Consider the following 19171-nt stretch of genomic DNA (forward strand, 5'->3'; position numbering starts at 1 on the left):
ATAATTAGATCCGACATGAATGATCTGTTTTCGAAATTTTGTGATTAATTATGATGCATCAATTAGATCAAATTGGCTTTTTTTTACCAAAATTTTATGTGGAAGTATGTCATAACGTCAATACTCAATTGAAAAGCTTTCATGGATTTGATTACAAATTCAAAAAGGGGGTGGTCAATATTGATTGTGCTTCTAAGATGGTTTTTATTTGAAGGAGACGTTTTTAATCCAGTTATGTAAACTCACCTCATGTTAGGAATTTGCTTTTTCAACTGCACTTTTACTTTTACTGCATTATATTAGATAAGACTTAGTCAATTAGTTGTTAGCCATTTATTCCTATTATTTACGAGTAAGTTAGTGAGTTAGGAATATGCTAGTAGTGGGTTTACTGCTTTCTGTTTTTTATTCCAGTCTTATAAATGAAATCTGAAGACATCAATAAAAATGTTCTTCTACCAATATTCTTCTTGACTTCTCTGCTTTCTAAAACTCATACTACTAAAATTTACCAACACCTCATAAATCATAGTTGTGTTAACAACTGTTTCCCAATTGGCCAAAACTCTATCCAATGCTAGGACAAAAATAAACACTTGCTTCTTCCAGAACCAGTTCGTGCAGAAGTCATCGGCAGGGATAGTTTCGAGCTCTGTCCAGGTTATATCTTCCAATTTACCCTGTCTTTTAGTACTTGTTCTGCCTATTCAGTTCTTGATTTAGCCTCTATTTATTTAGTTCTTGATTTAGCCTCTCTTTATTTAGTTCTTGCTTTAGCCTCTATTTTTAGTTCTTGGGCCTTTGTTTTCTAGTTCTTGTTCAGCCACCTGTTTGATGTTCTTGTTCAACCTATTTAGTTCTTGATTTAGAGCCGGCTTGGATTGGCTTATGCCACATGTTCCTCACCCTTTTTGGCCTCAGATGGTAATGCCTAACACTATCAGGGAAGTTTTTGAATACTGGAGCCACTGGAATGTTGACAGCACCATCAAAAAGATTTGGAAGATGATACCAGCTGCCATCTTTTGGACTATCTAGAATGAAAGAAATAGAAGATGTTTTGATGGCCTCTCAACTAGACAATCTATGCTCAAAGCTAAATGTCTTTTGTATTTATATAGTTGGGTTTTTTGTCCCCAATGGATTCCCCTGATAGCTTTTTAGATTTTGTTTGCTCTATGATAGTGTACTAGAGATAACATACTACTGCTCACTCTTTTGTAACTGCTTTGCATCGTCTTGATGCCATGAATGGAATCAATTACTTCATCTAAAAAGTGTTTTTAAGCCAAAATAGGTTTTAAGCATTTTTGGAGTGTTTGGGTAAATTAAAAAATGGCTTATAAGCACTTGATATTAAGCTAAAATGATAAAAATAAACCAAAAGTCATAAAGTTAGAAATTCAACCTTATGACTTTTGTCTTATAAGTCAAAAATTAAAAGTCAATCCAAACTTGCTCTTAGCCACTGCTTTTTAGTTCTTGTCCTTATGTAGTTCTTGATTTAGCCTCTATTTTTAATTATTGTGCAGCCTTTATTTTCTAGCTCAATTTATCTTATGTCTTGTTCAGCCTTTGTTTTTAGTTCTTGATTTAGACTGTTTATTCTGGAATTTTAGTACCTATGTTAGTGGCTTCGGGGTTTGATGGTAGTTTCCAAGTCCTTGGTTGGGAGTGGGAGCAAGGAGCAAGGGTACCAAGGGAGCTTTTAGGTTGAGAGTTTGGTCTTGGAACATAGGGACTGTAACACCTCGCAAATTCAACTCTAAGGATCCAAACCATTCGTCGTAAGTGTATCAACTTGGGCCAGATGATATGCTACTTGTACACATGTGTTAAGGTCCATTCTTAAGTGTGAAAAGTATATCGGATGTGGTTGAAGGTCATAAAGGGCCTTCAGTACTAAGTCGAGTTCAAAACCTTCCTATCGGATAAGTTTTTCACATTAGTTCGGTCAACTTCAAACGATGACATCTCTGTTAGGTGGCTCACGACCTAACAAATTAAAGGTCTATGAGTCTTCTTTCCAAAGCCACCAACCATTCGTGAATCCGAGTCTGGAGTAAAAAGTTATGACTGATTACTAGAGATGTTCCAATCTGGCAGTGAGTGATGGTCCGTCACAAGTGTGATGGCCCGTCATAAGTGGGCTTCACACTTAACCAGTGAGCTCATTTTTTTGGCCTAGTTATGACGGCCCGTCACCCAAGCGACGGCCTATCACTCAGACGACGGTAGGGCGTGAAATTTCATCGATTTTGTGTTAGAGGAGGGTATTTTTATCCTAAAACCTTTGGGGAAGTTATCTAAATGACCTTACAACATCTTAGGACGATTAGACAATCAGTTTTCATCATTGAAACCCTTTCATTCTCTCCCCAAACATCAACACTCAAGAATTTTCAAGAAACACCAAGTCAGGGTTCCTCTTCCAAGGTTCTTCATCTAGCTTTGTCACTAAGGTATGTAAGGATAGTATATTGAGAAACGAAGTTCTTCCTCATGCCCTACATCTATAATCTAAGTAGGTAGATCAAAGTTAAGGTTTCACCCCAAAGTTCATGATTTTTGAATTCTTTTATTTCGAATATGCTCATTGTTGATTCTATTATTGAAATCATTATAGTTTATGTTGTTAATGATCCTTGATTAATTTAGGGTTCATGCTATTCCACCACATGACCCCTTCTTAGCTAAAGTTATTTGAGAATCTTGTCATCCTATTTCTTATGCATTGTTTTCATGAGCAAAGTATATTTCATGAAAGAAGTATTTCAGGAAGAATTTCAAGAAAGTATATTTTGCATTCAAGATGCATATTTTCAGAAAGAAGATCTAGATAGTTTCTTAAAGAAAGCATGTCAGTTTGAAAGTATATCTCATAGTTGAGAAAAGTATAACCAGATTTTCAAAAAGGCATAGTCAAGTTTTAAAACCATAACAAGATTTTCAAAAAGGCATAGTCAAGTTTTCAAGTTCAATTCTAAAGCAGTATTAGTGAGCAGAGATTCAGAGTAACAGACTTTCAGTTTTTCCCCTAAAGTGGGATACTTTCCATGAAGTGGGACATCTTTAAAGTTATTGAGCATTATTGCATTATCTTGGGAGTTTTTTGAGCACCAAGTTGGGTAAGGGTTCATATAATCCAAACCCTAGAACTGCACCGCCAGTATAGGATAGGATCGTGCCGTTGATTCGGACAACTCCTTAGAAAGCCCCCGATAAGGACTTAGAGATTGGATCCATTAGTTCAATTTTTCCTTTGCCCTGGTAAGGAATTGGATGGCTCTAGCAACGTAGGCAAGACGTTGTATCATCGTGAGGCTCACGTGATGGTTGTTGGTTAGAGAAACTCCTCAAGAAAAGCAAATTATAGTATTTTTTAGTATTTGCTACTATTGCATACATATTCAATTGAAAAGCTTGGTTGTTAAAGTACTCATGCATGCGTTACTTTTCAGTTGACTATTTTACAATCTACCTCGGATTTACTCTTTCAATTTAGTATATTTAGTTTAGCAAGTTGTTTCTTTCAACTATTTTTACATACAGTACATTCCATGTAATGACGTCATTTGGTGTTGCATCTTTAAAAGATGCAGATCCAGGTTTTCAAGATCGGCAACAAACGCTTCACTAGGATCTTTCTCCATCAGCATTTGGTGAGGACCTTCTTGCTTTCAGAGGGATCCAGTTCATATGGTTATTCAGTACATAGTAGACATTGCTAGTGGAATATTCAGGTTGTCGGGGATTTTGTCCTGGCACCTATCTTTAGTTCATTAGAGGCTTCATAGACGAGTTAGATGAGTCAGTCAAGTCATTGTTTTCAGATGTTTTCAAACACATATATCATTATTATTTAGACTTCTAGATAAAGTTGTTGAGATGGTTTTATTTTTGTTTAATCATTGTGATGCTCATCTTTTATAAAGCTTCCACATAAGTTGTTCAATCTTCTGCATATTAGTAAGCCAGGACAAGAGATCACTTGGGACCAACAATGGTTCTGAGTGCCGACCACATCTAGGGTATAGGCTTAGGGCATGATAGAGACCTTGATAGGGAAGTAAATAGAGTTGGTGAAGATTCTCAAAAAGAGGAATGTCACTGTAGCATGTGTCCAAAAAACCTAATGGTCGAATGAGTGGGAACTAAGGCTAGGGATGTAGACATGTTTAAGTTGTGGTACTCAGAAAGCTCAACAAGTAGGACGGGAGTAGGCAATTTAGTCTATAGGGATCAAGTGGTAGAGGTTAGGAGGGTTAATGATAGGATGATGGTCATTAAGATAGTTGTGGAGGGCTGACTTTTAATATAATTAGTGCATGCGCACTGCAAGCTAGTTTAGATGAGGAGGACAAATGCGAGTTGGACGAGGTTATGAGAGGTATCCCGCACACCGAGAAGCTATTTCTAGGATGAGATTTTAATGGTCAAATAGGGACCACTTCGAAGGATTATGCATGGTTGTTATGGCTCTAGGTATAGAAACAAAGAAGGGGGTTCGCTTTTAGATATTGCTAAAGCTTTCGATTTGGTTATAGCCAACTCGAGCTTCCAGAAGATAGAGGAGCAATTGGTGACCTACCATAGTGAGGTAGGCAGAGCAACTAAAACGGCAACTTTTGAGACTTGTATGAATAGCTCAAGGCCAAAGGTGGGGATAAGAAGTTGTATAGACTCGCAAGTCGAGAGGGAGGAGGGCCCATGACCTAGACCAAGTGAAGTGTATCAAGGACAAGAATGGAGAAGTATTAGTAGAAGAGGCATACATTAGACGGAGATGCATGTCCTATTTCCATAAGCCCTTGAATGAGGAAGGTGACAGGGTTATTGCATCGGGAGTTAGAGCTTTCCGAGGGTCGTAGGGATTTTAGGCATTATAGATGTATAAAGTCTGCTAGGTTAAGGGGCCAAGTCAAAAGATGAGGAAGCAAAAGCGACCAAGCCACACAAGATTATGGTGGAATTTGGGAAGAACGCTGGCAAAATAGGTAAGGAGTGAGCTAATTGGGTTGTTTAATGTCATTTTTAGCCCAACTAGAATGTCAGAGAAGTGGAGATGGAGTAAAATGATTTCATTGTACAAGAACAAAGGTGATATTAAAAGTCGCAACAATTATGTGGGTATGAAGATACTAAAGCCCCATAACGTAAGTTTGGGAGAGGGTGGTCGAGATGTGAATGTGGAGTGGTGTGTCTATCTCGAGAACCAAATCGAATTCATACCAACCGATCAACTACAGAAGCTAGGAGATTGTTGGAGCAGTATAGGGATAGGATGAAAGACTTGAACATGGTATTCATTGACCTAGAAAACCATAAAGCTCCTAGGGAGTTTTATGGAGGTATTTGGAAGCTAGAGGTGTTCATGTGGCATATATTTGGAGACATGACTCGGGTAAGAGCAATGGAAGGTGTCTCAAAACACTTCCCGATCAAAATGGGGTTGCACTAGGGATAATCCCTTAGTGTGTTTGTGTTTGCCTTAGTGACAAAAGAATTGACGCACCATATTCAAAGGGAGTTGTCATGGAATGTCATTAGCAGATGACATACTATTGTTCGACAAGATGAGTGATGGAGTTAACAATACGCTAGAAGTTTGGAGACAAACTCTAGAAAGTAGAATCTAAAGATCTTAGATTAAGCTGGACTAAAACAGAGTACCAATGTGCACAATCAGTGATGATACGCATGAGGTGGAGGTGGAGTGAAGATTGATACACAAGTCATACCCAAGAGGGGAAGTTTCAGGTATCGTAAGTCTATAATTCAAAGAAACAAGAAGATAGATGATGATGTGGCACATCATATTAGAGTGGACAGATGAAATCAAGGTTCGCATCTAGGGTACTATGTGATAAGAATAAGTCATCAAGACTTAAAGGTTAATTCCAAGTGGCGGTTCGACCTACTTTATTGTATGGGGTAGAGTGAGGCTAGTCAAGAATGCAAACGTTTAGAAGATGAACGTGCCAGAGAGGAGAACGCCCAGATGGATTTGTGGGCATAGTAGGAAGGATAGGATTAGGAATGAAGTTATACGAACAAGGTGGAGTGGCCTCTGTGGCAGACAAGATAAGGGAAGCAACGTTGAGATGGTTCGGGAATGTGAAAAGGAGGTGTGTGATGCACGAGTGAGCAGGTATGAGAGGTTGGCTATAACAGGTTCTATGAGAGGTAGAGGTAGGCTGAAAAAGAACTGGGGAAGGTGATTAAACAAGACATGACCATAGATATGGAAGTATGGAAGTATGGAAGTCAAGGAATAGGGTAGAATGGTAGTAGGTGGCAGAGTGTTGTCATACTTTTATGCGGGAAAGGCAAGGGGCTAGTCTCTTCTACTCATCTTCTCCTTATTTAGTAGTATTATTTAGTATTCGCATAGTATCTTATTCTTCATTTCTTCCTATAACCATTGTTTCATTTGCTTTGTTTATCCCCAGACCCACCTGATTACACTGGCATGTTGGTGGTGAAGGTGGTCAATTGTAAATTGTTACTAAAGAATAAGTCATAAGTCATGCTGAAAAGGTGACATAGCTATGACCATGAGTGATGACTTGTTAAAAACTGACTAATACAAACAAACAGATCAGCAATTCTAATTACAGATAAACTAGCAGAGTCATTAGTAACTAGGAATCAGAGATCGGTAGCAGCAAAAGCTGTTATCCTGTTCCCCTGAAAAAAGATACAGATCTCAAAAATGAGATTTCTAACTCACCCTCGCGCTAGGAGCTTCTGAACAGCTTCATCAATTCCACTTTCAGATATACCAACCTGAAAGAAAAGCAAGAAAATAAGTACATGAATCAGATTCCGAAGACTAAGCTAAACCTGAAAATGATCAAAACTCCCTCTTCAAATATCCCAAGTGAACTAAGTACAGCATACCTGTCGACATTTTCCCACGCCACTTTGCGTCATTTTCCAATCAAGCTCCTTGTGACCAATTTCAGCATCTAGCTCATACAGCTCATAAAACTTTCCCTTTTAAAGCATTAATGTTTTAGAGAGCTATATCATATAAGTAGCCTTGTGCACAATTGTTTCGAATTGAAGGAAAATAAACAGATAAACTTATTGCAGTATAAAAATTCAGATAAAGACAAACCATAACTCACCAAAGGTAAATATTCTCTTCTTCTCAAGTCTAACCATATATAGGGTATCTATCCTAGCACTTATGGTGCAAGTATCTTTGCCAATATTGCCCTTAAACTAATAGGAATAGATCCACATTACATTCCAAACACTTATTGTTCCCTGTTTTTTTCTCCAAAAAATAAATTGCAAAATGTCTTAAAACTATTCAAATATATGTTGCCCAAGCATCAAAATCGAATGAATACATGTTCCAAAGGATTTTCACAAGTAAATCCCGTCATAAAATTGGTTGGAAAATCCACATCTAATAAATATTTAGACCCACAAGTCATGCTTTGCATGATCAAAATGTGCATGTTTCAAACTTCCAAATGATGTTTTCATTATGCTAAGGTTTTCCCATGAATTTAGAAGATTCTATGGCTTTCAAAATGTTAAAAGTAAAGGTTCATGAAATGGGAAGAGAATGTTAAGATTATATGAGTTTTTCTTGATGTTCTCATATCTATGGAACTATGATATTTGCTTCATTAATCGAAGGTTAAGAATATTATTGAATTGTTGTTGTTTCTACATTATTACATTGAGACCCTATTATAGACCCTAGAATACAATCCTTACCAAGTAGGATACTATTTAGTATTCCTATTTCTATTCTATTCCTATTCCTATTATAATAGGATTGTATAAATCTATTCCTATTCTAATAGAATTGTATAAACCTATACCTATTCCTATTCTAACACTCCCCCTCAAGCTAGTGCATGCAATTCATGTACCTAGCTTGTTACAAATGTAATTAACACGAGGACCGATGAGGGGCTTGGTGAGATATTTGAAAGTTGATCACTCGACTTCACAAAATTGACAATCAATCTCAATGTGCTCAATCTCAATGTGCTTGGTCTTATCATGAATTATTGAATTTGATGCATAATGTCGATAAAACACAGAGTGATAAAATTACAGTGTTGGACTTTCCAAACCAAACTTGCAAAGACTGTTTCAGACCATAGAGTGACTCACATAATTGACATACAAGGCTACTAAACTCCCCCCGGGCAACAAAGGCTCAAAATCTAGTATAAAGTATATGGATCATGTTGGAATCAATGGATGAGTCGATATTAAACAAGTCACCGAAAAACTGGCCAGAACATGCTCATATGCCGGAGTATTAGATTTGATTGCTAAAAGTGGTCACAATCAGAAATAAAATTATATGGGTAGGGTCGAAATGATGTCATGACCCAACTAGAAAATAGAAATTATATAGGATAGTTCGAATTGATGGAACGACCCCATTTAAAAAGAGAAATAATATGGGTTGGGTTGAAATGATGGCACGACCCTGCTGAAAAAGAAAAATTATACGGGTAGGGTTGGAATGATGGCACAACCCTACGCAAATCAGATTTGAGGAGTCACCGGAAAGACGAATGGAACTATGCAAATCAAATCTACGGAGTCACTGAAAAGACACATGATGCCATGCAACTCAGATATGAGACAATAGTTCGGAAAAACCCACGATACTACACAAATTAAATATGAAAAGTAGTCCAAAGAGATGCACGGTGCTACACAAATAAGATATGCAAAAAAAAGGTAGTCACCAGAAGGATGGCATGGTGCTACCCAAATTAAGTATGAAAAAGTAGTCACCGGAATGATGGCACAGTGCTACACAAATTAAATATGAAAAAGTAACCACCGAAATGATGGCACGGTGCTACACAAATTAGATATAAGAAAGTAGTCACCGGAATGATGGCACGGTGCTACACAAATTAGATATGAGAAAATAGTCACCGGAAAGATACACGGTGAACCAACTTTTGCTAACATAATCGTTGGCCAGACGGGCGGCATATATGGATAATAGTCACCCGCCGGCAGCGGAAGCTCTTTGATTGTTTACCAAGATCATAGAGGCTCTGCTACCATGTGAGAAATATAAGAAAAGAATATTATTGAATTGTTGTTGTTTCTACATTATTACATTGAGACCCTATTTATAGACCCTAGAATACAATCCTTTACCAGGTAGGATACTATTTAGTATTCCTATTTCTATTTCTATTCCTATTCCTATTCTAATAGGATTGTATAAATTTATTCCTATTCTAACAGATACTTATTCCTATTCTAACAGATCATACGTATTTTATAAGTTTTCCACTAAAATGCAACATGATTTGAAACCTAAAGAACTTTATGTGCAAGGAGTCGAATGCTATGATTTTTCAAACGGGCCAAATCTGCCAATGTGTTAGGGGGCACTACTTAGTCGGCTGAGAGGGTATTGTCCACAGGGCCAACCACGGGGCGAAGCAACTAAAGCAAAGTCTTCAGGCCCCAATTTTATTTTTTCATGTCGTGCTTGATATTTTTATTGTGGAACCCAATTAATTTGGATTCCCGCACTTAACGACCATTAAGGAGAGAAGCGCTTTCAAGAAAGACTATTTTCCATTTTGGAGCTCGAGCCCAAAACTTTTGGTTAAGTAAAGATGAGGCTCATTGTTTACCAATAATAGATTTATCGATTAATATATGTTTTAAAAAGGGGAAAAAGGTCTGAAATATATCCGAACTTTGACCGATATTGTTGTAACGATACCGAACTTTGGAAAGGACCTTTTACCCCCTACACTATTTAATTGTGTATTTTAAAGGTATATATGTGCCCACGTGGACATCATAAATATTGCATAATTATAAATAATAATGTGTCCACGTGGGCACATATATACCTTTAAAATACACTATTAAATAGTGCAGGGGGTAAAAGGTCCTCCATAAAGTTTGGAATCGTAACAGCAATTTTGGCCAAAGTTTGAGTATTTTTCAGACCTTTTTCCCTTTAAAAAACATTGAGCATTTAAAAGTAGAAAAGTATTTTACTTATTAATAAAAAAGGAAAAACGACATAATTAGACATACTTCACTACCATATATACTATTATCACCTAAGTTGCTCGGACTCGGGTGTGGGTATCCAAGACGGATGCGAATCCGAGAGTCGGATTGGCAAAATTTAAATTTTAAGATTCGGGGATGCGAATCCGAGAGTCGGATTGGCAAAATTTAAATTTTAAGATTCGGGGGTGCGAATCCGAGTTTGGATACGGGTGCGGGGATACGGCTAATTGGTATACCTAGTATATATGATATAAGGTGCAATATTATATATACATGGTATAATAGCTTATTATTTTTAGCGTACCTCTAAAAATAAATTATATCAATAACAACAATAATAATATATCTAGTATAATCAAATAAGTGGATATATATATATATCACTAAAAATATTTATGAAATATATATAATAACTAATTGCATATTTTGGTATAATTGCATACAAAATAAAAGGATTATAATTGTTAAAGAAGAGAGAGAATATAATAAACATTAAAAGTATAATTTATTTTATAAATAAAAAAGAACACTTATCTAGAGAAACCCTTCGTCTCTAGTTTTTTTTTTATAACTGAGAAATTCGTCTGTGACCCGCCCTTTGGACCAATCACAGCCTTCTAAACTTGGTGGATAATGGGCCCGCCCCTCTACCCTTCTCCACCTAAATACCGGGCTTCGCTTTGCATGGTGTGGGGCTTGAACCTGCGACCTAAGCCACAAATCCTCCACCTTTTGCCACTTGAGCTAGGCCTTGGGGGCTTCGTCTCTAGTTTTCTATTTCAAGAAAAACTGAAAAGACTCAAGAAAGATAAAAAAGCTCAGTACTTCCTGTACTTTTTCAAGAAAAAACTCCTCTTTCTTCTCTGTACTTTTTCAAGTTTCATGTACTTTTTCAAGCTTCATCATAAAAAGTAGCTCCTCCTCCTCTCTGAAGACTTCTCCGAAACTGATCTCTTTTTCCCCAAATCTTTTCTCGGCTCTGGTCAAAGTGTCCGGATCGGATTGACCGAATCCGACCCGCACCCGCACCAGTGTCGCATTGAGACGGGTTCACCTGCAAAAATGAAGAGTCGGTGCAACATAGATTATCATATATACTTTCAAAATATTACGTATCTTACCACTAATTAAGAGTTTCCTACGTGTCTTACACTTAGCTACGTGTATTTTTGCTACCAGATACACATAAATAGGGAGAGAGACGAGCGAGATTAGGAGGGAGGCGAACGAGATTCGTATGTATCCCAGATACATGCGAATCACACTAGATACACACTAGACACATGTATCTATATGTATCTAAAGTGATTGACGTGTATCTAGGATGGCGAGTGAGATGGGGAAAAGGTGAGGGAGATTTGTTGTGTATCCCAGATACATGTGAATCCCCTATGAATGGCTATGAAGCTTATGTACCTACCACTTTCATTATGAAAAGTGGTCCTTCATGTTCCATCTCTTTATTATCCTCCTCTTTTCTTCCGTAGCTACATTGAAGACAAACACCAACCACTTCATGACATTAATGCTAATAGTAACTTGTCTCATTAAATATCTGTTGCGCTTGATCCAGTCGAACCATACTTCTGAATCTTAATATTTCATAGTAATGTCGTAGGTTTTAAACCCTACATTATAAAAAATCCTATCTCCCCCCATATCTATTGAAATACTCCAGCCAAAGCAGCTGGAGAATTTCTCCCATGGAGACTGAAAAATCAAAAAGGACTAAAATTGACAACCTCAAAAAAGTGCCTAATAGCATTTTTTTAGCTTCAACTAGTTGTACCCGATCAAACTCAGGTTTATCATAGAGGTTCCATATACACACTAGTATTGTTAAGTTCTTTTTCATTAATATCTCATCTTGCACGCATGTATCCTTGTTTTGAATATGTAAATATTAAAAGCTTATGAAAGGAAGACTCAAGACGTTTAATGAAAGAAAAGTACTTCTTGGAAGGAAAAAGGCAATATTTTTCCTCTTATGCATGTATCACGTTTCATAAATCATGTAAGGTTAATTCGCTCGATTAAGTCAAGGCACTGATCGTCAGTCCGTCCCTACCAAAGTTTTGGGGTGTGGCATATCCCTCCTAGTTCACAACACAGCTAAAGAGATTTGGAAATTTACTCTAGAAACTCTCATCTCCATTCCAAACATCTAACCGGGTTTTGATTCTAGCACCATTATCAACCACCAATCTTGTGTGTTGCGAGAACTCGTCCCACCCTTCACTTATTTTTTCCATTACCCACATAGTTTTAACAATGTAGGATTTTGTCACCAATTTTGCTTTTCAGGTAGATTTTTTTGAAATAGGTAACTTTGTATTCACACAAAAGAACTCATCAAGAAACTGATGAAGAGAGATTTACAAACCCCCAAGGGGTGCCTCATACTCAAAATCCAAAAACAAACTTTCAAAAATTTATAGTTGGTCTGTAAACTCCATTAAAATATCTACTTCGCCCCCTAAATCTTGCTTACACCAAAAATATAAAAGACCAAGACATTTCATCTTGATCTTCTCTGTACTGCTAACCTTCTCTTTATAACATCTCTAATTCCTTTCTTTCCATAGTGTCCACCAAATGCAAGCAGGGATATTTTTCCACCAATCTTCCTTTGATCCTCTCTTTCCAATTCCTTGCCAGTGTGTTGGGACCTTAAAAGTGGTTTTGGGCATTGTCCAATTTACCCCGAGTATACAAACGAACATGTTCCACAAATTTGTAGTTGTCATGCAATGCAAAAATAAATGGCCATTAACTTCAGCCTCTTGTCCGCACAAATAACACCTTGAACAAATTTGTATACCTCTTCTTTGTAGCACTTCAAGGATTGGACAAGCTCTTCTAATTACAACCATGTGAAATTAAAGGGATCTTTATCTTCTAGATTAATTTCCAGGGCCAAACTATTGCCAAAGAGCGATTGGTATTCCTCCCGAGTTACAGGACTTCACTCTAAAAAAAAACTCCTCTGCTATGCAATTTCCAAATTGGTGTGTTGAACTCTGTGGCAATGCCTGAAAATTAGTTTAAAGTATGTAGTAGGTTTTGCTACTCCTCCAACCTCCCAATCATTTAGAGTCCTATTGAACATAAGGTCCTAACCTTGAGGGCACCAAATCTACGTTATAGTGGCATTCTGTTGTAGGCTAATAATGTACAAATCAGGGAAAAGTATCCTCAATTTCACATCACCTAACCAGATCTCATTCCAGAAACTAGCCTTCAAACCACTCCCCACTCTGAAGGTCACCTTTGCATTGAAAGCAATCCACATTCTCCTGATAGTTTCCATACGGAGCACCCAAAAGTGTCATTCCCCTCTTCAATTATCAAGTTGCTCTATAGGCCATATTTCTCAGCAATGAACCTCCTCCATAATGCCATATCTTCACAACAGAATCTCCACAACCATTTTTTGCAGCAATTTAGTGATTTGGATACTCAAGTTCTTAATGCCTAGACCCCCTCGTGTTTTGCTCATTGTCACCTCTTTACATTTAACCAAGTTGTATCCATGCTTCTTGTTGGCTGATGGAGGATTTCCAAGAAGATATTCTTGTCATCAAAGATGTGATCCTAGATGAGAAGATATTCTTCATATCAAGATATGATCCTCTAAGATCTTAGGATAATTGTGATAATCTAGAATATCATATCTTTGATTCTTTCTCTTAATGTAAAGATTTAGGTGATTCTATTCCACAATCTTTTATGTATATATAAAGCCATGTACATGACATAGAACGATATGAATGAAATTATTCAATAATCTTATTCCACACTTCTCTTTATTCCCTTGCTAGAGAAACACCCTTCTCAGTTTGTTGAGTTTCTTTTCAATTCTTTTTGGCAAAGGAAAAGGGCTTAGCATATAAGTTGGAAGGGCATCCAAAACTAATTTAATAAGAGTCAATCTACTTATCTACCTCCCAGGAATAGATATTTTTTTTTAAATTGGCCTCCTAGGGATAGATATCGACTCTTCCACCTTGTTAGTTTCCATTTACTTCTCTCCAAGACGACACTCCATACTTCCAATTCTTCGTTCTTGGCTCATAAGGGCATCCCTAGGTATATGGTGGGAAGACAAGCCACTTGACAGCCCAAATTTTTATTTTTTTATTTTTTTTGATAACCGAGAAATTCGTATGTGACTCGCCCTTTGGACCAATCACTGCCTTCTAAACTCGGTGGATAATGGGTCCGCCCCTCTACCCTTCTCCACTTAAATACAAGGGTTCGCTTTGCATGGTGTGAGGCTTGAACCTACGACCTAAGCCACAAATCCTACACCTTTTGCCACTGCAGCTAGGCCTTGGGGGCCACTTGACAGCCCAAATTGTCGGCAAGGCTTTGCATATAACTCCATATTCTCTATCCAGCTCAAGAAATCAACCATTACATTGGTTATTCTATTGCATCCTCCCCTTCTGCCATTGTTCTAACAGTATTGAAGTCCCCACAATGGGAATCATGCAACTCCATATCCTCTATGTTTTTCACCATAGATGGCGTCCAACATTTTCTGCCACTTGCTCACTACTCCTATTATCTCTTGATAGCCCTTTAAAAGCAAGCTTTTGTTGTGTAACTTCAGATTCCTCACTCCTAAACCTCTCTTTTCCTTCAGGTAAATTCATTGTTGGTTGTCATTTGTTCATGCCGTCAAAGTTGGTCTGAACGGCCAAATTGATCGGCTTAAGACTCATCTTATACCAAAGGGTATACTCAGATATTTGTACTTGATTACAATCTCATGGATAAAATAGCATATGTCTGCCTTTTTCTATCCATAGTTATTGTTGGACAATAATAATGCTTTCGCACGATGACCTGGAGGATTAAGTTTATATGAAGCAACTAACCTAGTTTTGTTGCTCTGAGGGAGCCTAGTAGAGCCTTACATGCTGATTGTGCCGGTCACTCTATGGTGTGAAACAAACTCCTTGAGTCTAGTTTGGTAAATTCAACACAATAATTTAGGAGCTTGACAGACTCGTATTTAAGTTGATTAATCTATGTATTATCAACATTCTGATTCAAATCTGTGTATTCATTTGGTGGTTTATATTTATGATATCGTTATCACCGGCAATAATCAAGATGTATCACTTATTTAAAGCAACATCTCTTTTAGAACTTCCATACCAAGGATCTTCACAGATTGAAGTATTTTCTATATATTAAGGTGGTTCAGTCCAGATCATGCATTGTTATTCACAACAAAAGTATGCCCTAGACATTGTTGAGGAGAGAGAACTGGCAAAGTGTAGATCCATTGACACATAAATAAATTCAAATGCTAAACTACTATCAAGACGAGGGAAATCACTTAGTGATCTTGGAATATATAGGCCATTGATTGGTAAATTGAATTACCTCACAATGACTAAACGTAACATTTCTTTTCTTGTGAGTGTTGTAAGACAGTTAATAAATTCTACCAGTGATAGTCATTGGATACAATTGTCCACATTTTGCGATATATAAAGTCAATCCCAAGCAAGGGGCTAATTTTCAAGGATTAAGGTCATGGCAGATCGTTGGAGATAAAGCTGTTGAGCAGGCAGGATCACCTCCTTATAAATGTTCTACATCTAGATATTGTATTTTAGTAAGAGGTAATCCAGTGTCCTTGTATAGCAAGAAACAGAATGTGATTGCTCCATCAATGCAGAAGCAAAATATCAAGCAATAGCTACAACAACTTATGGGCTAGTTTGGATCAAACAGTTGCTCAAACTCTAGAGAGATCAGTTAGATAAACTTGTGTGTGATAATCAAGTAGCCCTTATATTACATCAAATTGATATACCATGAATGGACTAAGCACATTCAGATTCATCGTCACTTTATTAGAGAAAAAGTAAAATGATCAGCTTCCAAATGTTTTCACCAAGTTCCTCACTGGTTCTCATGTTAGTTATATTGTAACAAGCCCAGTATGTATGACTTATATGCATCGACTTGAGGGGAAGTGTTATATAGTTAATGTATATAGTAGACTTAGTGTCCCACATTTGAGAAGGTGTATACTGTGTAGAATATAAGTATAAATAGGGCAAATACAGTAAAGCTACGCATCTTAATACTGATTTCCCCATGCCTTTACTTCTCATATATATAACCTACAGAAAAAGAGAAGACCTAAAAATGTTGATAGAGAAACTTGAAAGCCAAGAACTAAAAACAAAACCATGCTTGATGGATAAAATTACACCAAGAGAAAGAGCAAGAAAACAGTCAGAATTCCAAGAAAATCCTAGAAGTTATACCATCTAGCAACATCTTGTTAGAAATTTAACCTTAGAGTAATATGATAAAAAAAAATGGATGACCATGGTATCTGGGCCAGCTAGACCATCAGTTTTTAAAAGAAAATGATGGATCTTCTATGAAGAATGAGTCAAAGATTTAGAGATTGGATCAAACCTAAAAAACTAAAGCCATGTCTTATGTGTTCCTAATAGTTGTTACTTCCCATGGACTCTACATGAACAAACTTATAAGATCATCATCAAGTGGTTCATAATCAAATTCAGGATAGATAAGACAAAGACTTTTGGGTAGTTATAGCCATAGGCACCATACAATACAAGGTTACGCAAAAACCACTAATAAAGGAAACAAAAATAAAAATAACTAGGAAAAAAATTGTGAAAATACAAAGAGGGGGTTTTGAGAAAGATACCACTGTGTAATAATTTACTATCATAATTTCCAAATATATGAAACAATACTTATGCAAATACTGATAAAGAAACTTAACCAAAAAATTATCTGAAACAAACTAATGCATAACTTAACTTGTATCTTAATTGTTACAGTAAATATCACTGTGCAGTGCATAAGAGTCCACTCATATGACAAAAATATCAAAAGAACAAGAAATAAAATTTCCTTAATGGCTTTAAACTTCAAAGTTCTTTTCCAAGGGTATACTTCAAGGCATGTAACAAGTGTAACCATATTGTCATTGCCCTGAGTACACAGACCAAGTCCTACCATAATGAAATAGAAGAATCTACATCTCAGATAATAATTATGGTTGTTCCCAAGTTCCAACTAGAAGCCTTAAGGTAATTTATTTACTCAATATTCACAAGCCTATCCATCTGAATCGTTACTATTTTCAGTTGTTTTATAGCTCAACTTCTTAAATATGATGAAGTAAAATCAGCACTTAACACTATCTAAAAGCAAAAGCTCATACAACAAAAACTTGTTGCACTAGAAAGAAAAAGAATGAACAAGCATAAAATTACGGGGGAAAGTCACTTTTGTCCAGTAAGTTGATGACATACAGCAGCTTGAAGGAAGAATATACAAGAGGGAAAAGCAGAACTAACCACTTTAAAGAAAAGCACAATGTCAATGTATTTACATTTGACATCCCAGTACTGCTTCTGAGAAGCGGACATTTTTCTCAACGCATCAGGAGGAATATAGAGTGTTTGCTTATCATAGAGTGGGTCCCCTGGCCTTCTACCATTCGCATCCTTGATTTGAGATGGATGAAGCCACTCAAACTTGCTAGTCATTTCAAACTCCTCCTCAAGGTTCTTCCTTTCAAAATTCAAGCCCTTAAGACTTTTAATCCTCTTGCTTGCATTCAATGAAAAGCAATCACTCCTATCCCCTGAGGAACAAATGTTGTCTTGGTCTCGCTTTAATCCAGGTACATAAGGTTGCATACTTGGTGTTTCTGGTCCAAAACCATGATCATCACTTGCAATAAGAGATACTAATCCTTTACCCTCTTGATTACTATTTCCATTAGAACTAACAAAACTTCTATTAGTGCCTGATTGTAAGGAAACAGAAGCATTCCCCAATCCGTCTGATCCTTCATTTTTTGTACAAACAGAGGACATCTTACATGGATCACCTTTCGCAATATTCCTGTACACAACATCAAAAGGTAGTTAATATCATACCCCATCTCACAAGATGGTATGAATATTTTGCAGATACAATAAAATCAAATGATGGACAACATTTCAGCTGCAACATAGTAGTAATAAATAGCCATCAAAATAGCTAGGAATCAGTGTGCATTCCATCACTCACAACAAAATAAATAGAACCAAAATCTAAGAGCATGGTTATTGCAACAACTGAAAATATTAACAACGAAGCATAACAACACCACCTGTAGGACTGAAATGTAAACCCTTGTTTTCAGTAGATAAGGCAGAAAGAAATAAGAAAATAGAAATAACTAAAAAAGCATCAAGTCGGCAAATTTACATAATTTCGACCAGGCTTATATTAATTAATTAGAATAGAGAGCCAAAAATTGTAACACACAGACAAAGTAGCTCCAATTAAAGCAGAATTTGCAATAGTATCAAACAATTTCACAATGGTAATTTTGACAAGGCTTTTAGTCATAGAATGTATAGTATGAATAAAAACAGAGCAGACAAAACTATAAGAAATAAAATACTTTAAAAATTAAAAATACGAAAAAGCAAAAAGTGATACCGTGGTTTTTCTCTGCTAAACTTGTGCTTAATAGAAGAGAAAACAGAAGACTTATGGCCATTGTTGAACGGGAGTGGCACCTTCTCAGGAGGAGTTTCAGTTCCCAATATTTCTTCCTTAAGGTCTATCGGAACTGCATTTTTACTTAGAAATTCCCGGCCATTGATTGTGTTATCGCCGGAGCTTTGGTCCTCCGGCGAAGGTTTCTTGAGATACGAAAGTAAAGTTTTCTGCCGCTGCATTTTCAGTGGGGAAGAGAGAATTGGCGCCAAAGGACTTTGCAAGCTGTCAACACCAAAATCCCAAAACTTAAATACTAAACCCTTCCCAATCCCACATTTTCAATTGCTCGTGCTCATAAATCCAAGCAATTGGCCCCTAAATAAACTTTTAAATTAAATTGTTGTTCACTAAGGTTATAGACTTAAGTTTTTTTATTTTTTTAAATTATATTTATGTATGTTATTTTATATTTGATATAAGACTAATTTATTTTCAATTTAGATCTTATGTTATATTTTTAGTTTTCTTTGTTTTAGTAGTATTGACCTGAGACTTCACATTTCAAGTCATTTATTTTTTAGTTAGACTTGATAGATTATCAATAACACTTGCTCCCAATAAC

At 36.6% G+C, this 19171-nt stretch overlaps 1 protein-coding gene across 1 annotated transcript in view; it reads right to left on the minus strand.

The window, feature by feature from the left end:
• Window positions 1–18864, minus strand: part of LOC125876627 (DNA mismatch repair protein MSH7) — a 42845-nt gene extending 23981 nt beyond the window's left edge. Inside the window, exons 1-4 of the mRNA XM_049557846.1 lie at window positions 18547–18864; window positions 17409–17961; window positions 6904–6999; window positions 6734–6789 (exon numbers count right to left, since the gene is read on the minus strand). Coding sequence (XP_049413803.1) covers window positions 6734–6789; window positions 6904–6999; window positions 17409–17961; window positions 18547–18788 — 947 coding nt within the window. The 5' untranslated portion in view covers window positions 18789–18864. The remainder of the gene's footprint in view (window positions 1–6733; window positions 6790–6903; window positions 7000–17408; window positions 17962–18546) is intronic.
• Between the last annotated feature and the right edge of the window lie 307 nt (window positions 18865–19171).

The sequence above is a fragment of the Solanum stenotomum genome, chromosome 9 (assembly GCF_019186545.1).
Source record: "Solanum stenotomum isolate F172 chromosome 9, ASM1918654v1, whole genome shotgun sequence".
Classification (NCBI taxonomy): Eukaryota; Viridiplantae; Streptophyta; class Magnoliopsida; order Solanales; family Solanaceae; genus Solanum; species Solanum stenotomum.